At 33.5% G+C, this 24,292-nt stretch overlaps 1 protein-coding gene and 1 long non-coding RNA gene across 6 annotated transcripts in view; one reads left to right on the forward strand and one right to left on the reverse strand.

Annotated features, from left to right (window-relative positions):
* Positions 1-22,163, forward strand: part of LOC138938459 (uncharacterized) — a 31,585-nt gene extending 9,422 nt beyond the window's left edge. The window contains exons 1-5 of one of the 5 annotated variants that reach the window (XM_070305443.1): positions 7,461-8,535; positions 19,408-19,742; positions 20,047-20,315; positions 20,586-20,750; positions 21,141-22,163. In XM_070305443.1, the coding sequence (XP_070161544.1) occupies positions 8,481-8,535; positions 19,408-19,742; positions 20,047-20,315; positions 20,586-20,750; positions 21,141-21,408 (1,092 nt within the window). In that variant the 5' untranslated portion in view covers positions 7,461-8,480 and the 3' untranslated portion in view covers positions 21,409-22,163. Of the gene's footprint in view, positions 1-7,460; positions 8,536-11,722; positions 11,745-19,407; positions 19,743-20,046; positions 20,316-20,585; positions 20,751-21,140 lie in introns of those variants that run through there. The other 4 variants (XM_070305444.1, XM_070305447.1, XM_070305446.1 and 1 more) reach the window with 4 other exon arrangements.
* LOC138938464 (uncharacterized) lies at positions 298-18,359 on the reverse strand. The gene is made up of 3 exons (XR_011447705.1): positions 18,102-18,359; positions 17,627-17,787; positions 298-1,447 (listed from the first exon to the last, which is right to left on the reverse strand). It is a non-coding gene; the product is annotated as an uncharacterized lncRNA (long non-coding RNA).
* Positions 22,164-24,292: the final 2,129 nt, after the last annotated feature.

Below are 24,292 nucleotides of genomic sequence, written 5' to 3' on the forward strand. Positions count from 1 at the left end.
ACTTTGCCGCTCATTTTTCTCTCCGTGATCGCAAATATGCTCGCAACCGTACTCTATAATCTCACCGCGATCGTTCATTTATCCTTTAATAAATCGAATGCAATTTAAACGTACGGCATACACGATCGCCTGGATTAATTCGAGATTAATAACGCGAAAATACTTGAAACTTTGAAATATTTTATCGAAATATATTAGAGTGCGCGCGGTACTTTTTTTTTACTATTCAATAATTATATACTAGTTTAATAATTTCTGCTCTCCCTTCCCCCCCCCCCCTAAAAATATTATCAACTATTCAAGGTTTATAGATAATATTAATCAGCAATAGCGATGCGTAATAAGGAAACTGTACATTAAACTCTATGATATATTGGAAGGTGAACAAGAGTAAGGATCCTATGGAAACCAAAGTCGAGCCGAGAAAAATAACTATTTTTCTAAATAATGCTATTTCTATAGCCTGTTGGAGAGATGGAAAGCGAAATACAATATAACGTACTAAGGACAGAGAGCGCATTATTTGTTAGGTGCATTCCTGTAACCTATGAAAGGGCCGGCCATCTTTATAATATGGCACTTTTTAAATATTTTAGTATATTCTGGAATTCACTGGAAAACTGCATATTCCGGAGAAAAACACGTGGTTGTCAGCATCATTTGTTGTACATCATTAACAATCGCTATATTTAAATAAAGTAAAATTTTTATTTAGGATTACGTACTTGAATACCGTATAACATCGATGTTTTATCAATTCTGAGATCTCTCAATGTTTTATATTTCAATATTAATTGGATATCTAATTCGATTTAAACGGTGTATATGGAAATTTTATAGAAACATTTACTAGATTTTTTTTTTTTAGGAATTTTGTTTTTAAAATGTTTCTATTTATAATGTATTATATATATTTAATATAAACTAATAAAAATAGATAGAAAGAAAGGGAAAATTTCTGACTATCCGATGGGAAATCGGATCCTGTCTTTTATTCTGCTCCTCCTCTTCAATTACCATAAACTTTGCATTTTTGACGCTTTCTTCCTACCATTTTTTCGATTCAATCGTTATTCTCGTGTCATTTTCTGCCATCCTTTTTGTAATTTATCTTATAGGAAAGAGAGAGAAAGAGACATTTTTTCATTTCTATTATTATTTATTCAAAATTATTGTATATTAAATGTTTTAAGTAAGTTTCCTCTATTTCAATGCATGAATTAGTAAAACTCGCAGGTAGCTCCATCCTTCTGACTTTTCAACTTTCTCTTTTTTGATTTTGCAAGAATGCCGCTAATTTTAAAAGAATTCGTTAAATCCGTTAATCCTTTTTTCATCCCTTGGACGTAAATCTATTTCTGGTATATTCAATTTTCCGTGGCCAATTCTCTAGTGGCAGGATTTTGACGATATTTCTTTCCTCCTGATGAAATTCTCTTCCCCTTTTCTAAAATTGTCATCGTATATGAGAAAGAGAGAGATCCAGAATGCATATCCCAGAACAATTTTTCAAAAATTTACTTTTATTTAATGTACTTTAATACGAATTAAAATAGAAAAGTAAAGAAAGAGAGAGAAAATTTATCTAATATATCCTATCAAGGTTTTTCCTTTCAACAATAAGATTGTCAATGGCAGGTAACCGCGTTGCTCAAGGCGGCGAAACTTCGATTGCAAACTTTCTGACTTCTCGCTAAATTGAAATGTCACGGTATCTAGGACGTCGTTGAGAGTTAGTATTGTAATTAGTATTCGGAATTTAGGCACGCAATTGGAGCGGCCGAGGATCGTATGGAGGAGATGAAAAGAACGCAAATGTGTATGTGTGTGTGTGTGTGTGTGTGTGTGTGTGTGTGTGTGTGTCTTCTCTGCGTTAGCAGCGACGAGCTAACGAGAAGCAGGGATCTCCTCGCCGGCCGTTTCACGATTTGCTCAAATCGTTAAAGAAGAGGTCTCGCGCGGATTTGCGCAAGGTATTTAGAGGGCACGCGTTAATGGCGACTCACGCTCGTGATTTATTTAGTTAGAACGGTTTATTTAGTGATCTAGTTTATACACCCTGCATTTCTTTCTTCTTCGCGCTCTCTGGCGAATGTCATGGAGCGACAAAATCAATTTGCGCATAGACGCGCCACGTCTCGCATCGTTGCATATCTTTATGTTTTTTATCTACATATCGCGAAAATTCTTGCAATATCTATACTCAATACGGAGAAACATTATAATGAAACTATTGTCGCATATGTCTCGTAATTTTAATTTGATACGGGCGAATCTAACACATGCAATCTTTTTTAAGTCCATTAATAAATTTATCTTGCCATGCGTTTTAAATATAAATTTCATTTTAAAATAATACTTAATTTCGGGCTAAATCACGGGATATACATGTAATTCTTTTCATTAAAAACTGGGAGAAAACTTTTTTTTTTTTTTTTTTTTTAATTAAAATTGTTAATAAATCATGGGAATATATCTGGGAATTCAATCGCAAATAAATAATTTTAAAGCGATCTTTAACGCGAACTGTTCAAGGAATAAGAGAGATTTTAGTATTTCTTTTAGTATTTTTTCATAAACGGCATACCCTATTTTTTTGTCGTATTAACGTCAAGGAATTGCTAATATAAGGACGAATGATAAGATAACAGAGATTTCTATTATCATTTTCGATTAATTGTTAAAGAATTCAAAGAGAAATTACGGTGTCCGTTAAAATTACGGTAATTATTTTTTAAGTATATTGACATTTCACTCTCTCTCTCTCTCTCATTTATTCTATAACATATTTACAATTGATCGAACTTTACAATGGAAGGATAATTTTCAAGTAATGTCGTTCCATTTTATTGGAATATAACGCTTACGTACAGAAGTACTAAATTAAAATAAGAATATATGTGGTACAAGCACATCACTGATAAGATACGGGCAATTTCTACTACCATTTTTTGAGAAGGTTATACACAGGATACGGTTATCGAACAAGTAATCGACTTTTTCAAAAGATTCATGATTTAAATAATCGACGGCTGAGACAATTGCGTCACGATACGACTCGTAATAATAATTATCGCGCAAAGAATTTGCAATAACACGCTGATATTGAGATGATATCGAACTGCGATTTAACCGTTGTAGTTTTAGTGCGCGAAAAGTTGTCTTATAAGAGATGACTTATTGAAGGATTGATTTTATAAACCACGTCGCGTGTAATGATTGTGATGAGACAAATTTTTCGTTACCTCGCGTATGATTCAAACTGTGATTCAAAATAACTTTTCTCCTCTTCCGATCGTAATGTGGAGATGATTAATCCTACATAATGCTACTTTAGAAATTTTTTAGAAATTCTTATTTGTCTGGATACTCTTGCTTAAGAAGAAAATCTTTATTATAATTTTTTTTTTTTTTTATTTTAACGAAACACGGACATGCAAATACTTATGATCGATGATCGGATTAATTAAGAATATTTTAATTGATCGAGCTAAAAGAGTTTATGCGCGATTTCTTCGTATTTGTGGCGAAAATGTTTCAGATATATATAATAAAACCTGAATAGCGCAGACGAGACCTTGACAACGTTGAGACGCAATCGAGAAATTAAAATCGCGATTTGTTTATGATTTGCGATATCGCTCGAGATGACATCGTATATTTTACGGACGCGCGACTCTATTCGGTAGCGAAATCGACTGGCCGATATGAAGAGAAATCATGTAATCGTCACGTAATCTGTCAGTTACGGTGCGAGTCTTGGGAGCCAAGTTATCTGTTAAGTTGACACCGGAGATAAGACGTATCGTTCGTTCAACTGGCAAATTTTACTTCATCGCGTAGAATATATTTGACACTTGTATTAATTGTCTCGCTTTCTTCTCCTTTACTGTTTATTTTACTGTTTATTTTCAGTCATTAGGGGAAAGTATAATAGTGCTTCTATATATATATTGCAAATATACAAAATTTTTTAAATATTCGTATAAATTATAGATGTAATGAATCCAATATTTCAAACGTTTAACGGCTAAAATGAATATTTTTGTTCATTGTCAATTTCGATATAATGCCATCTAATGATAATGCACTTTATCTTAATTACGAAGAAACTCTGAAAAAATTAAAAAAAAATTTTCTCTTGCGAATCGATTAACAAGCTATTAACTAATAGAGTGTCTCTAGACAAACCGTCATAAGAAATACAAATGACATTAGTCATGCTACTACTCATTCAATACCAATCCCGTAATGATCGCGATTAATCTTTACGTGAATCGATTTTCCCGGATAATTCGCGACATTATATCGCGATTTTCTCGCGAATATTTTATTCACCGCTCCTACGATCGTCGCGACCAGATGCGTGCTTCTATTTTCGATTTCGACGGCCGATTGTCGTATAGGCGCGTTACGCGCTCTTCTATGGGGGTCGCGCGTCCAGTTTGTCGTTACAATCCGAATTTTTTGTAAAACATACATATAGCACGCAACGGTATGTAACGGTCGAAACAATGGCCGCATTTTCGATGCAGATAGTTTCAAACTCAGATGATGTTACTTAATGATGTCATTGTTATGCGTCGCCGTTTTTGATCCTGCGTGACCTCTTCGCGTTTCTCGAAATTACTATCTGTCACCGTTGAAAACATATATATATTTTTTCAAGATATTTAATCACAGATTTGCTACGATAGTATAAAAAATGCTATGCCACTTGGAGATAATTTTTTGTTAAATAAAGCATAAAATTCGTTTTTTTTTTCCCCGTTTTCTTAGGACGATTTAGCATCTATGTAAATATTATAATTAATTCCGTAAAATGTTTTACAACGAATTTCTTTGTAAATATAGATTGTAATCTCTTTTTTTTTATTTTCATACAACATTGACCGAAATCTTGAGATGAACAAAATCTTGACATATGTTTAGAAAGTGATTTATGTCTCGAATGATTGATAATGGCTCTAAAAAAAGAAAGTGGTAGGTTAAAAGAGAAAATTTAAGACAAATGTGAAAATTCAGGCAATCTCGGAAAAGGAGAGGTGGGCGGTTAGGGATAGGAGGTGGAGAAAAAAATAAGAAAATTTGTAAGTCTAGGTGTCGCTATCCTGAAAATTAGAAAACATGGACGAAAGGACACCATTCGCTACAGAGTTGTTGACCGAGGCAGAACGCATAAGCCAAAGTTTTAGATACTTGTAATAATTTTCTTATTATGTCGACATCTACGTCTGTTACGATGACATCTACTAGTGACAATGGTAAGTGATGATACATTTGGATTATATCGTGGGATAAAATATTTTGCAATTAATATCTCTCTTGATTTTACGCAATTTCTTTTATACTTTTGATAAAAAGCGAGTGTGCGTGATGCGGAGGAACGTAGGAGTGAATCCGAGATGCATTTTATATTGAAATTTCTTTAAATAACGATCATAAATTAGTAAATATTAATATTCACAGTATTGTGTGTGTTCAGATCAAATATATGTCATATATGTCAAATATATGTCATATATGTCAAACATGTCATACATGTCAAATATTTGTCATATATTTCAAAACAATACAACTCGAGTATTTGAAAAAATATTTTCATATAAATTTTCGTATTTAAGAAGTGCAATTGTATGTATGTGTTTGTAAAGCTGGTGTATCTCATCTTGTGAAAATTGATAAATTGTTGAGAAATATTAACTTTATTGTTAATAATTTTATAGTTTTTGATTAATTAAATGATTCTAAAAAGAGAACAATAATAGCAATAGACTCAGAGTACTAACAATTAAGTGAAGAAAATGGCAAATAAATTTTATCTACGATAAGAATTGTAACCGTTGATATACACGTGACGATGATATTTCGACGTTGTCTATTAATTTGTACAGACTACGCGGGTTTTGGTGAGTCTTTCTCTCTAATTATTGATTTCGATTTGAATTTCGACTATAACAACGAATATTGTGTATATTAAGTTAAAAAATACCAATTTAATCTTTATATATTTCTACTTATATTAAAGATGGACCAAAAAACAGTCTGAAACGTACATTTTTCCGTTACATATTACTTATTACTAGAATTTAACAATAAAAAAATTCGTCTACTAATACCTACGCCTTGGCTGTTATTTGCCAGTTTCTCCATTAATTGTTTGTAAAAAGTTTTTTCTAAAAAAAAAACCTTTCAAAAACAGAAACTATTAATTATAATTAAATAATTATTATAAAATATTATATAAAATATAATTATTCATTATAATTAATTAAATAATAAATAATTATATTTATATAAATAAATAATAAATAATAATAAATTTATTAATTCATTATAATAATATAATTAATTAAATATATTATATAAAATAATTCCAGTGTGATTTTTCGTGGCTTTTTATGCAGGAATTGTTTTAAGGGGACTGCTTAAATAGGATTTTCGAGAATCGATTAGCATTTTACTTCGATAATAGATTTCTCAAACGACACGAATTGTCTAAAATATATTCCACATTGATTATCGTTAAATTTCTTGTTCTAATGAATAAAAAGTCGCAAAAGGAATTATTTTATAATGAATATAATTTTGAAACATCTCTATTTTTGAACTATGATTTTTTCATTTCAAACCATATATGTCTCTTGATGCATAAATGGAATGCATTTTGAACGTTAAAGTAAAAATGTTAAACATGTTTTAGTTTTTTATTTCAATATACTTACAATAACGTTGACTCATCGCTATTCAGATACGATTGTATTCATAAACAATTGATGTTTTTTATTTTTGAGAGGTAGAGAAAGTTTTATCTGTACACAGAATCTCTATATAGAGACTTTAGACAATATTGTATTTATATATGGTAGAAATATCTAAAATAAACGTTTAAAATAGAAAGTGAGAAGAACTGTCAAGGTTGCTGCGTAAATTTTACATTTCTTTAAGAAGATTTATATATGCAACCTGTTGAATTTAACGGTCAGAATGATTTGTTTCGCCTCAGAATAATTTTCAATATTATGTATTTTCATAAAATATCATTCACGATATATAAAACTTTAATTTCAAGTAACTTGAAATTACGATTAAAGAAATGCCGCGCATGATACTCGCCATTGGACATGACCACGTATGTCTCTTCATATACAAAGGAAATATATTTCGAAAGTTAAATATATTTTAAACAAGAAAGAGAGATAAGGAGAGAGAGAGAGAGAGAGAGAGAGAGAATGACAAAGGCAGGTAGAAGGGAGCGGGAAGACATAGAATATTTTTGCGGCAACCTTCGTCGACTGTAAAGTTTTCCCGCCAACTCTCCGCGCTCCGGGATGATTTTACCTATCTACTACTATCATTACGACGAGTACGTGACGTAATCCAACCGTGCCGTATGTGTGCGTCTCTCGCGTTACTCTGATCGCGGGAAGATAGTGGGGTAAAAGCGAAGCCGCGTCTCCCGCGGCCGGCAGTCGCGCGCCAAGCGGAACACGATTCGGGTCAGCCACGCGTTCTCGCGAGTAAAAAAAAGAAAGAGAGAGAAAGGAAAAGAAACGGGTCGCGGTGGCGTCGATGCGCGATATTCGGACACTCCGGATCATCCGTCCTGTTATCGACGAAGGAAGGGGTGAGAGAGACACTCGGATGTGGCAATCGTGTTCGAACGATCGCGAACGGACGGTCTCTCGGCGGTTACGGTCGCTGTCGCTCATCGCACCGAGTTTGCCTCGTCAAATGCAGCCGCGCCGAGGAAGCGGCCTGGCGGTTACGTCGCCGTCGACAATGCCGATGTCGTCCTCGCGTTGTCTTCTCGATCGTTACCGTCGTCATCGCCTCGCCATCCAGATCGGACGCTCGTGTTTCAATCGAACCGGTTTTCGGCCGATGTGTTTCCACAAGTTTGCGTCGAAGCGGGAGCACAGATGTCGTAGCTTTTAAAACGTACGCGTAAAAGTTCGAACAGGATTATTTTCGTATCTCCGAGCAGTCAGAACGTAATCGAGAAAAAGATTCGAGAGAGAAAGAGAGAGATTGTACTCGGGGTGATTAACGGGACGCAACTGTCATTTTTGACATTTGGAACAGCTGACGAATCGAAGCTTTTTGTCCACGAGGAGTTTCGAGCGGGGATCATTGCGGATCTTTGCAAAATTTTTTATATTGACGGAAATTGGCATTCAAAATATCGTGTCCACGACGCGTTAAAAAATATCGTTTTGTATCTCAGAGATATCAGTAAAAACATTCTGTTCTGGAGCATATAGTGAAAGAGAGAAAGAATAGATGGTCGACAAGAACTATACCGACAAGTGAGCACATATGAGATCAAGAAGCTTATATTAGACAAAAGAGTGTTATTGTGTGTCTTAAACAAAGGCAGAACTCCGTAAAGTGTATATATATTATATATAAAAACCATTGAGAAGAGAGACTATTAAGAATCCATTCATCACGTTTTCGACATTGAAGCGCCAAAAAGAATGCTACCTCCGGCCGCCATGCATTTAGAACAAAGAATGGGCAATGACAGGCCAGGTACAGAGAAATCATTTTATCTTTTTCAACGAAATACTTTAATTTCTCGAAGCCGTTGTTTGTACGTTAGTTTCGCGTCAGTTTTAAATATGACGAATTTAACTGTCCGTTTATTATTATTTCGACAGTGAAGATTTATCATGCGCGCGAGTGACAGTAATGGTGGATTTTAAATTGCTCCGTTTCATGCGCCGAAAATGTCGGACGATGACACGCGGTCATGCGCGGAGGTTTCTTTTTTATGAATGATCGGCACGCGCGGATTATATCACGCGATCGTGTAGATGTAGATAGATTTGTAATCGGCGTGCGACTCGCGGCCACGTCGTACACACGCGGGCACGTTCATTGAAGCAAGCGTAACTCTTTGTTGTCGATCGGCGAAAGTATGGAGAGACTCGAATATATTGGATGATCGTTTCGACACGGACGATTTCGGCAAGTCACATGTCGGTACGAAGTACATCGAAAATTCTATCATATCATTGAATATAACTCAAACGCACCACATGCGGCATCATGCCAATTATTGATGAAATTTTGAAAGAATCAAAGTTTTCTCTTTACGAAATTGTTAGATTGATTATAATAAATGAGAGTCTCTCTCTCTCGCGTAACAAACGAAAAAATTTTATACAAAGCTTGTATTGTATATTTTTAACTATATATTTTATCTTGCTTATTTTTCTTCATTTTTCATATATCCATCTGTTTTTTTAAATATTTATTATTATTATGTAGATAGTATTGTGACATCTGTCAATATGCATTATTTAGCTATAACTCTCCTAACAATTTTAAATATTAAAAATAAATAATTTTAATTAAAAGTCTTAATTTTTTTTTTTAATTATGACATTTGTTTATATCGATTATTTATATTGATTAATATATATGACATATATATATATATATGTAATTGTCGTGCTTTGCTATTATTCATTTGAAATTTCGAATTATCTATTGACAAAATGCGTATTGCACGAGATTTATGATGCTGCTATTGTCACATGATGCCCAAAAATATTAGCATCGCAAGATATTGGCAAATTCATCCGAGACGAATATTCGACACTCGTTTCGTCGATCGCCAATCGCTATCAGAATCACGCGCTTTTTAAAATTAAAGAATTATGTCGACGTGTGACAGCCGCGACGAGAGCGTAGGCGATTCACGTATGTCGAAAGCACGTGGTGGCTCTCGACGGCGTGTCATTCCGCCGCCGCACCGGCGCGTGACGTCAAGAAGACTCCGTGCGGATACTCGTGTAAACCCCGTAAGGTCGCTCGTTAGAGCGGACGACCACGTGCTCCTCACGTCAATGGCAATACGCTATAAGTTCCTTCTGTCAAGGCTGATGTTTCGTTCGTCAAACGTGTTGATCGGAGAAAAACTATCATCGTTCCATGAAACTTTGATAAACTTATCGTACGATACATGGAATGTTAAACTTGGGTATTATCAGATTCGGATCATGGCGCACGATCTTAGCAGACAAAGTATTCTATTTGCTTTCCTATATATACGTAAACATTTTATCTTTTTTCTCGCACTCTTTTATGTTTTATTATTTATATCAAATCTAATTTTAAAATGAAAAAAGCGACGAAACTGTATTTTTCGAACTTTACATTACGTAAAATCTGTTCTCAAGATTTTCTCTGTGAGTAGATACGTTTCATCAAAAATTTTTAATTTAAAAATTAATATATTTAATATAAAAATTATAAAACAAAGGAAAAATGTAAAATATTTGCATATGATAAATAAAATAATTTTATCTTGCTACATCTCGCGTGCACTACCGTATAAAGTAAATTAATAATGTTCATATGAATTCTACTAAATGTGAGTTATTCTTTTATAAATATCTAATGATGCAAAAGAATTGAGATTTATATTTTCGCAAATAACATGAACCACCAGAAATATTTAAAATTTATATTTAAAAAATGTTCTTCTCTAACATATAGCATTTTTTAAACCATGAAATTAACATGTGCTTCTTTATACACACACATTGTCCTTTTTTGAATTTTAACGCGAGCAGAAACTTTAACGCGAAAGATGTAAAAAACTCGCGATATTTGATACCGAAAATTTTGACTTTGATTTTTCTTGCTTGTTAAACTTTGTAAATTATGAATATTCTATTGCATCGAAGCTTCGAGAATAAAAATTAATAAATTATCCGTTCAAGTGTGAATTCCGTGATGTTCCTTTATTTTAGACATATTTCTCAATTCTGCTTGAATAATTATACAATTTAAAAAAAGCAAAACGTATACAGATTTCTGCTAATTTTATATTAAATAGTATCATATATTAAAAAAGAACATTTTTAAAATATAAATTTTAAATATTTCTGTGATGCGTGTTATTTATGGAAATAAATCTCAATTATTCAGTAATCAAGGTTCAAGGATATCGATTTTTGACAATTTTTCTTACATGATTTATACAAAAAAATCAATCTTTCTGCAAAAAGACTTAACATATATTTTATATAACACATATCGACTTTTTATAAAAACTTTAAGGTTTTTTTAAGAAGGCAGAATTTATAAAGAATCTGCGATATGTGTACTCCTCTGTCATCTTTCTTGTCTAATGTGACTACTAAAATATGTTACTCGCCGACGTGCGTTCTCCTTCACTTTCGATTCGATGGTTCAATGCGTATCGTTTACGTGACATTATTTTTAAACCGGTTAGCGTTACCGGGTCGTTTACCCTTCATTAGTTTTTAACGAAAAATGATATTGCCTGGTTTACATCTTCAGTCTATTGATCCTCAACATTTATCCAAATTTATTTCCTAAATTTGATCTCTATTTTTTATTTTTTTATTCGATTTTCTACTAAAACAGTTAACTACCAATGTTGTTAATGTATTTCGTGTGTGTAGAAGAAATCTTTTTAGCATCCGCCATTAGTAAAATGGTCTCAAAATTTTAATTATTAGTGATATCGATCTATATGTCATCAGAATTTTTAAATCTATCTATTTTTAAGTTATAGAATAACAACATATTATTGCTTTAAATCAGTGTTTATCTTCTTGCTTTTTTTTAGGTCTTTACATCTTTTTAAATAAATAAATAATGAATTAAAAATTTTAAAAGATGACGGAGAGAGATACATGTTTGATGGAATATCCGTATCGCCACTGACCCAGATCTCAGAGAGCATTAGCCACTGATGAAAGGTTAATATGTACAAGTATATATTTATCTCTATTGCATAAATAGCTCTTTCTTTCTTTGGCAATGACGGACGCATCGAAACACTTAATCGCAATATATACGATGACATCGAAATAACACAGTAATTTCTCATTAACAGAACGATTTTTCGTTCCGTTAACGGAGAGAAAGTCATCTCTCCCATTTTTCGAAACAGCTGTCGGGTCTTACCTAGTCTAATAAATAAAAGAATTTTTATTCGATGAAAATAGAGAGAGAGAGAGAGAGAGAGAGAGAGAAAGAGAAACTGTTCATGGTTAGGCCGAAAACTTTTAAACTTTATACGTATAAATAAATTTAAACATACAAAATTTAGTTCTGCTATATAGGTATATGCGAAAATTGTCACAGAATTTTCGTAGAATTACTTTTAATATTCTCCGTAATGTTGAAATTTAATTTTATCTAATTATATTTGGTTATAATAAATAATCATATATAATACAAATGTTTTATAATATAATTATCAATATTTTTAAGATCTTTAAGATCTTTTGTTGTTAAATTGTAAGAGATCTCTTTCGTATACATCAAAACTATTTACATATAGGCAACATCTGTGTATATGTACAAAATTCCTGGAAGAAATTTGAAAAATTAAAATAAAAAAAAAACCAAGTATCTCAGGTATCATAGTTTCCCCTACATCCGGTCGTATCGTACTAAGATATCGCAGCGATCACGTCCGTGACATCTGTTCGTACACGCTCGGTTTATCAATACACTTTGCATTGAATACGGTGATTACGTACCTTAGTTTGGTCGAATCCATATGCAATGTGCTCGGTTGATCATGCGTAGGTCAATCTCGATCGCTGTCTCTTGATCACAAAAACGTCCTATCAATGTTTTTGAGATTCTATAGTTTTTTCAAGATTTCAATGACTCAGCAAAAAAAAAAAAAAAAAAAAAAAAATAGTATTACGGACTATCAGATCTGTATAATTGCACTTACGGTTAAAATATTATACTACAAAATTCTCGAGTAACGAAAGAAGGTACGAAAAGATCCAAAGCACTTTACATTTTGAGAGATAATTGAACGAAACAAATTTTGCGCCCCACACCTTCTTTCTAATATCAATTTTTCTTGAATGACATTGAAAATAATTATATATATAGATAAATAAAATATACTATAGTAAACGCGCGCGAAGAGATTTAAATAAAATTGTAAGCAATAGCCGAATAATTTTTCGTTAATTTGATAGCGCGAGAAAAAAAATTAAATTTGAATATGGGCGTAATTAAGTGCTAAATTAATTGCTAATTTATCGAGTTATCCCGAATTTATTATTCTTAACAAGAAATTAACACTTCACCTCCGAAAGATATGCAACGTATAAAGAAACATAAGAAAAGCATTTAAAAAAAGAAGATAAAAAAAGCTCTGACTATATACGCGCTTGTTGGGAAAAAAAAATGTTGCTTTATATAATGTATATTTTATTATATATTATTATAATAATAGATTTTAAGTTTTCTAGGAAAAGAGATTTACCTTTTGAAAGCGAAAAATATATCGATTGAAATAGAATAGCGGCTCATATCTAAATTTATAAAATAGTTATTATAAATATAGATGAGAGAAAGCTTAACAATTTTTTTTAAATTTAATAAATTTAAGATATCAATAAATAATTTACACTGTTCAAGAAAACCATATCTATGGGCATGAGGTGAGACACTGATCGATTTTCGAAAGTACTTTTAAGAAAGAAAAATTATTCATAGAATGATTTTTATGTAATTCTGAATTTATTTATGCATTTTCAAAAGATTTCTGACAATAAGTAGCGTTAAAATATTTTTTAAATAATTTCTTTTATCCTAGAAAGAGACATTTATAAATAACGAAAATCGACTAGCGCCTCATCTGCAGGATTTATTCACATTGCTGTTAAGCATTAAGCAAAGTTATTTGCATATGTATAAGGGCATAAAAGGTTAGTTTATTATCTTATTATAGCCTTTTTGAAAAGTGATATTTAATATATAAAATTTTTAAATTTCTTTTATAAAAGTTTTTAAATAAAAAGTTGAATTTATAAAAAAACCTACGACGATAAATATTTAGAAAGATGTGTTGTCTTGAAGATATAAATTATAGCGCATCAAACGTTATTTCTTATATACTGATATTATTTATTGCAATACAATATCATTTTCATTGTTTGCGATTTTGTAATATCTGCACTTTACTCTTTCGTATTGTATATATATATATATATATATATATATATATATATATATATATATATATATATATACCAATAGTGTAGCGCAATATTTAATATTATTAAATATTATTAATTAATATTTAATATTATTAAATATTATTAATTAATATTTAATATTTAAAAAATTTGCGTATGTGATATTTATATACATAAATGACTGTATAAGTCTCGCAATATATCAATAAATACGGAATGAATAAAGAGATTATCCATTATCAGACATGGTATATATATATATATATATATATATATATATACATATATATATATATATATATATATATATATATATATACCAATAGTGTAGCGCAATATTTAATATTATTAAATATTATTAATTAATATTTAATATTTAAAAAATTTGCGTATGTGATATTTATATACATAAATGACTGGATAAGTCTCGCAATATATCAATAAATACGGAATGAATAAAGAGATTATCCATTATCAGACATGGTAGATTCTGTTACGGGGGCCGTATGATGGATAGATATATCGAACTATGAGACGAGGACAGTTGTCGGGTAAAAAATAGGAGAACGCACGCACGCACGCACACACGCAAGAGCAAGGAGAGCTATCCTAATTTTACGCCGTCGGGTTACTGGACCTTACGTAACTGCAAAACTCAAGCGCTAAGTTTAGTCGGTCCTCTAAGCGTTAGACTCTCTAGTAGTGGATTCCGTTTCCGGAATCAGCACCGTTTCGTTTTTCGACGAGATGCACGACGTTTAGGTGCACTTCCTGAGAGAAGATCCTCGAGCTATACTCGATATCGAGATATCGATCGTCTTCGGATTCGATCACGTTGAAATTCAAAATCATATCGCGCTCACGTCGAAATTAAATAAACTTGACACATCCTCGTTTTTTCGATCATTACTTGATTTAATCCAAAAGCTTGGAACGTACTCTATTATCTGATTAATTCCACGTGATCGTTTAAAAGAGTATATATCGTGTCTATCGCATTTATTCAGAGATGTATTTAGACATTCCAGATAATTTTGATAAACTCGATTTTCTCTGATAAAATAATTTTATATCTATCTCTCGATCGTCTAAATTGTTTCAGTCTGTATATTCGTCTGTTCGCCAATTTAAATATATTCAAATATAAAATGGTTTGTCCACAATATATATAAAAAAGATTTATATATAATGTTCGTCAATTTAATTTAAAGTTTATTAATTTAAATATAATTATATTCGTATATTGCCTCCAACTTCGCTCTCTGTTTGACCTGTACTCGAATCAGTCCGATATTCGCGCTAAATATGGGACCAGCGCGGAACACTTAGATTATTTTGAGAACGACGAGTCTTCCTAGCACTACCTAGGTATAGGTACGACTGCTAGCCGAGTATAATCGCTCGGCTAAGTAAGAGACGAAGAAAATATTTTCGAAGGAAAAAAGATCTTCTTATTACCTACATATTTTATAAGAAACTTTTACGGATTCTTCGCTCGTGATCGTACACATCAACAGTGTTTATTTATGAACTAACCGGCGTCTAAACAATATTATAAAGATACATTGAGAAAAGTATAGATGCAACTCAAATTTATACTGTAGAAAGAATACGTAGAATACGTTCGTTTGATTCCCCGATTATTTTTTTAGACGCGTCGCGCCGCGTAACGACGATCAATTCTACTCCGATCTTGCTAAATTTACAATGACATGAAATGCCAGTTTCTAAACTCACACCGGGCATACCGGAGTGTAATGACACTTGGCAGTGTCGCGTATAACGCAACGAATTGTTGTTCGTAGCGATCGATCGAAAAAGCGACGATCATGATTCAGCTGTTTAATTAGAATGCGTTTGAATGAATGTTGACCGTCGCTTAACAAGACGTTAGCTACAATGATTTCGATTAGCGATATATTAATGGGCGAAAAATATTTTCGATCTTTTTTTTATCAAGGTCATTGAGAAAAAAGACAAGATTTCATCGTTTATTATAAACTCTACAATTTCGACCATTAAGTCGGCGAGGATGTATTTATTGTACATCGACGACTATTATTTTAAAAATTATCAATATTTTGATCTATTTTTATATCATCATGTTTAGTTTTCTACTCTTTAATCTTGTTTAGTTTTTTAATTAATAAAATAGAAAAGATAATTTTGTAACATTCTATAATTTGTATCGTATTACATCATCCTAGAATCATTTAATTTTATAATTGAAAGTGGGTTTCGCAAATTTAATGAGAAGAAATACAATTTTATCGCGCGGCGTTTGTTGTCCGGCATGAAAGCTCGCTTGTCCCTGCTGTTCGTTTTTACGTTTTGACGTTTGCGTTGTTTACGGATCGACCTCTGCTTCGCATAAGTTTTACATAATCTTATTCAAATAACAACTCGCGTGAGACCGCATTGCGTGGAAAGGAAAACCGACCTTAGAGTTTATTTCCATACGATTTACGCGCGGTGTGTCTTTCGACGCACGCGATGTACGAAGTACGATTTATACAGTGGTATTATTTTATGCTCTTTACTTCGATAAGTAACTACACTCTTATCCCGCATTTTCTTTTCTTTTCTTTTTTTTTCCTTTTATTGCCCGATTAATTTTTGGAAAATATCGTTCCTTGGCATTTATAAATTTTTGCCATTTTTTTCCTCCTCATCTCTAAGAGCGTCGATGAATGTAATCTAGTTTTGAATCGCTTTATATAATGAGGATATGTGTAAAATTGTAACTCTATATCTCGCGAATGTTAATAACGTGACGCGACCCTCGCATGCGTTTTTTCTGACTCTTCAGATATCATCCCCGATTTTTACGTAACATTCCGATATTAATATTTACCACGTAGCTCGATTGTGTGACCCGTTAACTCTCGGATATGTTAGATACAGCGGCGTCTGAAACTTTATATATGTATCGAGAAAATTTCTGTGCCCTAATAGCGGCACAATATTCTCCGATGCTCGAGTCAAAGCCTCGCCGAGGATTTTATCTTCGGCGAGACCCAACAAGACATTCCTGAAAAACTTTCTGCTGGAAAAGGTTGCAGCATTTGAAACAAACGATAGAAATTATATTATAGAAGACAATGCAATTGTTGATTATGTGGCTAACGAACAGCTGAACTCTCATTTACTTATGCACACTTATTTAGATTATAGCGCATATACCATGTATACAAAGTGTTGCGCAATATTGTATAATATTTGTATAATTATCAAGTGTTGTTTCTCTTTTCTTGAAGATCTCTATTTCAATCTCTCATTTCATTCTATCAAAATATACTAAGCTATAATTATCTAAATTCGATTAAGTTGTTGCAAATGTTTTTGCTTTTACGATAAATGCACTGAAAATATATATTTTTTAATATTTTTGTTTTATTTTTTAGAATAATTTATATGTACATTTTGTCATCAAAAGTATTTGAAAATATTTATGTTGCGTATGATAAATTCGAGTGAAAATTTCTCTCTCTCTCTCTCTCTCTCTCTCTCTTTATTACTATTTATTATAATTAACATATTTTATATCAATGATGTTTTTAATAGTGAATTTTTCATTTAAGCCATTTAAAATTTAATATAAAAAAATATAAGATAAAATTACACATTACATGAATTTTATGATATTATTAATTCATAAATAATGATATGTAAAATGTGTGTTTTAAGTGATCTATATGATAACACACAATTAACCGCCTTGAGATGCAAAATAGAAACTATCTATCCGACTCGTATACATAAATTAAATCTGTCGAAATCCTTTTAGAATCTGTAACAATCAGATCGGAAATTTCATATAAATGATTGAAAAGTTCAGATTATGTCATCAATCTATAAAGTTTGAAACATTAACACCGGAGAGTGACTTTCAAAAAATTATTGTTTGAAAGTTTAGAAAAACCATTCTGAAATTTTTGAAAAAATATCAATCATTGAAGAATCGTTCGAATTGAAAAGCAAGAGAAGCAAAATTTCAAAAAGCGTGAATAATAAATAAATTATAATAAATCTTTTCTAGAGTTTGCGCGTGGTGAAAAAATGAAGGTCGAAGGAATCAGAAAAAATTTCGATACATTAGAGTACCTTATTGTCTTCTTATCGTCTCCTTCGAGACCGCTTGCATCAATTTTCGTTTCATCTTGAGAGAGTCGCAGAATTTATTTTTCCATCCAAGTTTTTTTTTTTTTTTTTCCAACACCCTTTTATACGGTACACATGTCGAGATCAGGAATCGGGTACACCCTCGTCGAGAAAGTATCGACGAGTCGCGAAACCATCCTCGATCATCGACCGTCGAAATAAATACCTTCGGTGTCCTGGTCGGTTGCCTCTCTCGCACTGCAACTCGCTTACTCTTACGACCTTACTATTTACGCTCGTTCCCCCGTAACCTTGGATTACATAATCCGGACGTCTATACGCGTGCGCCGCCTCAATGAAAGGCGAATCTCGGCCAATCCGGCGTTACGTTTGTGCGTGAGGGAAACGCGCGAAACATGTAGGTGCGTTCGCGTAAATGCTGAGAATCTCTCTATTACTTCAACGCGTAATTGATACGTTATCGCCGCAAGATTCGCTTCGATTTACGCGATATCGGCGCCATTTGCTCGTAAAGCTGTTCTCTGTTCGTAACAAGATGATAATAATAGAACCGACCGATCGAAAAGAGCGACTTATGTGAAACTATTGGCGTATCATTCCGATATTTATTTAGCTGCTCAAACAACTTCTGCTTATGTGAGGTTGTCTCCCGAGGAGAAAAAATAAAAGCTGCCTTTCGGAAGTCAGCATCAGGTGGAACACACATGCGCGTTTCTCTGTTATCTCGTTGCACAATCGAGAGTCATCGTGTGTTTTAAATTCTTATCATATCAATTTATCATTCTTAAATACACTATCAACCTTCAAACTCGATTATTAATTAACGCGTTACGATGCTCTTCATATGAGATTAGTCCTTTTTACAGCAATAATAAGATATAGATATCTGTGATCGAATAAGTACATCAAGATGTTAGATGATTCTGCGATAAAAATACAAAGATTGTTGATAAAAATATTCTTCGTTAATTGATTAATAGCACGCACCGAGTACGATTCGTCTCTATGTTTTGCGAAAGTACCCTCTTTCAATTAATTAATTTTTTAATTTAAACCACGTACTTTTTCCAAGCCCAATAAAAAGATTTAGCAATCACCACATAAGAAAAGACAAAAAAAAAAACAAAAACAGAAATGATTTGTGAAGGACTAAATCGAATTGCGAGATTCGTTTCTTGCATGGATCTCGTTTTCGTTTTACGAAGATACAAAAATATAATATATATATTGTATATAAACGATTAACAAACTAAATACTAAATGATATATATGTGTACGATTGTTTTAGCAGTGGCTCCGTACTACGATCGACGTTCCGCAGCCGCGACAGGAGCTCCGGTGGGAGCTCTGCCACCCGCACCTCGAGCGTCCAGTAGCACGGACGACGATCATAGCGGATTATCGGAAACGGAGAACATCTCGCCGGATACGTCGCCTGACATTCGCCGGAATCGCCACAACGCGTCCGGCCAAGATTCCTCGCGTAGGAAACGCCGCGGCAATCTACCCAAGGAAGCGGTGAATATCCTGAAGCGTTGGCTGATCGAGCACAGATACAACGCTTATCCGAGCGAGAGCGAGAAATCGAATCTCAGCGAGCAAACCTCGCTCTCAGTCCTTCAGGTCAGTATGACTTTTCTTTGTACGAAACGCCAATTTTTTAACCGATTAAAGATATCCTAAAAATATCTAAAATCAAAATTTGTCATTTTGAGTAACTTTTAAAAATTTTAATATATATTTCGATAATAAACTTGGGAAGGAAAGATAGAAGGCAAAAAAAAAAAATCACGATAAACGTGTGTCAGCTTATCAAGCGAATCGATGGGAACAAAATTCGGGGATAGTGACGGATGGATGGAGAATTCTACGTGAGACAAATACCTCGATATCGACCCGCTACGATATACCGCTTTACTTTTCGCAGGTTTGCAACTGGTTCATAAATGCTAGACGGCGTATCTTACCCGATTTATTGCGCAAGGACGGCAAGGATCCTCTCCATTACACGATATCGCGCCGCGCTCGTCGTAGTGTGCAAACTGGCGTTCATCGACAAGGCCGAAGGTCTGATTCGTCCGAGCTGATCGAGGTACCGAGATCCCAGAATTGGGATTTACATGCCGTGGACAGGACGGCCGCGTCGGCGCAACATCTCGAGAGAGATCACGATTACGACGAGGAACATGCGTATCGGTAAGTATCTCCCATTCGCTTCTATTTCCGACGTAGTTGTTTTAATATAGATGCTAACGCGGAAAAGAATATCGCCGGCTTCATCGACTTACTGACTTAACATCAACCTCTTGACATGCGTCAAAAAATCAATAATACAGGAAGCAAATTATTTCCTTAACCATCATCTCGCTATAACGAGGCTTGAGAGAACGCTTTAAGAAAGTAGAAAAATAGGTAGATTAAGTATACGAAAATACTAGATGTATCATTCAAGATTTACCTACGCAGAAGCGAGGACAGCCCGAACGATTACGAGAGCAGTCCAAACGATTATCACAGCGAGGAGGAACGTCCTTCGATACGATGGCCCAACGTAATCGTTCGCCCCTATGCGGAAGCTCAAGTCGATCAGTTAGACGGCGACGATATCTCTCATCCTTCTGCTCGACGAAGGTAAATTTTCTACCAATACAATGGTTGCGTTCGATACAGGGAAAAAAATAGAATAGTACGAGCTTTGCAACTATTCTCCGCTAAACGTTTCTCAGCTATTTGCATACATTAAAGACGGTCGCAATCGCGAACACAATAATTAAAAATAAAAATAAAACGGAAAAAATGAATTAAAACTAAAATAGACCAAATACATTCAGATATGTAAAAATATCCTATAAAAGAACCAGTCAACTTTTTTTCATCTAACGCGTGTTTTCGGTGACACCGTGATTTAGATTTTATATCGCTGATTCTCGCACGCGATTCGCGCCACGTGTTCCTGCGAATGACGCAGATGTCAGTGTTTCAGAAATCAATGAATTAAACGTGGCATTTCTCTTTTTACAGGGATGACAATAATTCCGACAGTTCCCACGATAACTCTAGCGGTGAACCCGCTGCGTATTGGAGCGCCCCTCGAGAGCACCTCTCAGCAACGCCCGGTGTTCAGCAGCAACAACAAATCGAAATTCACTATCGTGGTCTGCCGCCGCGGACTCTCGAGAACGCCTATGCTCACCAGGACAACGGGGACTCCTTCAGGATGCTCGTGGAGATTGCTGTAGCCAGTCCATACGAGCCTCCGAGGCAACGACCGCCATCAGCCGATCCCTAAACGAACAGAAGGGAAGGCTTCCACCATTGCCAGTGACAAGGACAACGAAGAACAAGAATGACGTCCCTCGCCTGTTGGGTGATTACAGGATAGAGGGAAAAATTTAATGAATTTTTTATTTTTCTTCCGTTGTCCATAAAAAAGATAGAAAAGAAAAAAAAATACAAAAAACGAAAATTCTAAAAAAAAAACAACAAAAAAAACGAACGATTGTTAGACTTCATATATTAAATAAATTGTTAATCGCTCGGCAATCGATGTTCCTCGCGTTTGCCCACGATAATACCAGTACCAAAATGACGGCAAAATCCTCTCGTTGGATTTTTATATTGTGTGTCGCGTTTTAAGTTTTTAAACTAGTGTTACATTTTTAATTCTTGGATTAGTCGGATAGCTAATAACGATGATGTTTTGACGATGAGTGCGGTTTTCTCTCCGTTCTTCGTTCCTGAAGCTATACATAACGACGCGTTTAATCCATACCGTTACATTACCTGATCTTATTATAAATAAATTACGCGAAAAGGAAGAAAATTCTCTTTTGCGTCTAGCAAAAAAAAAAAAAAAAACCGAACCGGACAAACACGTGTAATGCGTGCGTATATGCGGACGTAAAAGGGAATTTATCAGCTTAACCGAAACCAGCGAGTGCCAAAGTGCTTAGCCCGAGCATCACGAAACTCTGCCTTAATTAAGAGAAACAAGTCTGAATAATATGTATAAGCTATTAAAGAAAAAAAAAAAAACGAAAAAAAGAGAACAAAAAAGTAACCGCACAAGTACAAAAGTTATATTCGCTCTTCGAGAAGTACGTGATCGTTAGTTAGCTGAATAGAGATAAATGAAGATCTATGCGGCATCGAGACTATATTATTTCTAGTAATAGTGTTTCTCTGCTCACGCTAATCTTTTGTTTTAACTCCGATTTTTATGTCGACGTAAAGATACAGGTATATATTATGTATCGCAGTTTCTCGAAGTACACATTATATACTATATCTTTACCTCTGTAATATATACGTAAGCTATTACAGACTTATGATATGGCGAAACAAAAAAAAATAAAAACAGCGCGAACCAGAAAGACTGCGAGACGCTAATTGCTACTGATAGCACATATGACGTAGAGTAGATCGATAGATCGGTCCGCTTTACGAAATAACGGAAGCGAATCTTCTTGATAATACAATTGACAGGATAATTCACAGTGTAATGACTATTAACATTTATGTAATTCTATCGAGATATGATCTCTCGTATTCATTCAATCATTTAATAATTTCTCTTTCCGACGAAATTTTAATAAAGCTCTTCGGTTATTTTGATCCTATTGTAATGTAAGTCGTTTCTAAATTTCATTAACTTTTAGAAAGAATCTTAAATATTTTCCATCATTCTCGCATTTCGTATTTGTCTCGTATTGTATATCGGATCATTCTGAATCAAAATTAGCTCGAGCGCGCGTGGCAAGAAAGAAAAAAAAATATATGCCAGTACAATGCATTTTCGTACGATCAATTATAAAGTACGTCAACGACACACAGGCTAAAATCTTAGAGAGAAGTGTGCAAAAAACCAAAGACTCTTATTTTTAATTACTAATAATTAAATTTTGCGCTCATCGCTCTTCGAAGTTGCGACAGTGTGACGTTGCGAATTTTGTGTAAATGTTACAAAGGAACGAAGTGAATTCGCGAGCGAACTCGCTTGGAAAAACTGCATCCAGGTTAGCGCATGCGAGTTGCGTATACTTGCGAATTACTACGAATAGTCATCCTATTAGGAAGGCGCGTCGCGGACTCAGAAAGGCGAATGTTCATGGATAATGTTAATTGTACGGTTGAAATTTATTTTTTAATACGACATTTTCTTGATGCTACTTGTTATTACAGTGATAAGGAAGGGTAATTTCTATTAGCGGCAAAAAAAATGCGAAGAAAGAAAGAGAGAGAGAGAACAGATGAATTTTGGCAAAGGCGAAAGGGAAGGGGGGAACGGGGTAGAAAAAACGATGGCGAGGTATATAATAAGATGTCAGTATCGCACGACAATGCAGAAAATTTCCGTGTTTCGGATAATTCCTCGTTATATACGTAATTAAAACACTATTTACCTAATCTTGATAAAATGGCATAGAGATTTCCATTTTCAATTTCTTGACTACTTTTTATTTGAAGCAGTGTTTTCTTAATATTGACCTGGGGACATAAACGCCAAGTGTCATCGAAGACGTGTAGATTAATTCTCTCGTCTTCGCGAGACTGACATATGTGTATTTTCTTTTCGTTATCTTTTTCCTTTTTAATATTTTTTTTTCCTTTCTTCCATCCCCTCTATCGTTTTAATGAAAATAACAGTCGGTTTCACGTGCACTTTTAAATGTTTCGTTTATTCATCCCTTGCGTATTTTTTGCTTTTTTTCTTTCTAATATCACTTTCGGAAAGAGCCGATTCGGTTGTGAATTAAGATTAGAGTGATTGTATTATTCTTATCGTCCTAATATTTACAATCCGAACGGTGCGCTAACACACGCCCGATATTAGTGCAAAATCTATACAGGGTGTCCTAAAAGAAAGGAATTTTTAAACGAATCTAAAATCGAGATTTCCTTAGCTATAAAATATCGAGGAAAAAATTGTAAATTATCGCCAATTTTCTATTATTGCATTTATTTATAATTGTTTTTTTACACACATTTATGGTACACTAAATATATTAATATTACATTCGATATTATATTCATTTTCATAAAATTAATTATTTAGTAATCGATTATATTATATTAAATGGTATATTATAATAATATATTAAATATATTAAAAATATATTAATATTTATAAATATATAAATATAATATGTATATTTATATTAATATTTATAAAT

Source organism: Polyergus mexicanus, unplaced genomic scaffold (genome assembly GCF_030449975.1).
Source record: "Polyergus mexicanus isolate NDT 795.1 unplaced genomic scaffold, iyPolMexi1.0 SCAF_12, whole genome shotgun sequence".
Taxonomy (NCBI): domain Eukaryota; kingdom Metazoa; phylum Arthropoda; class Insecta; order Hymenoptera; family Formicidae; genus Polyergus; species Polyergus mexicanus.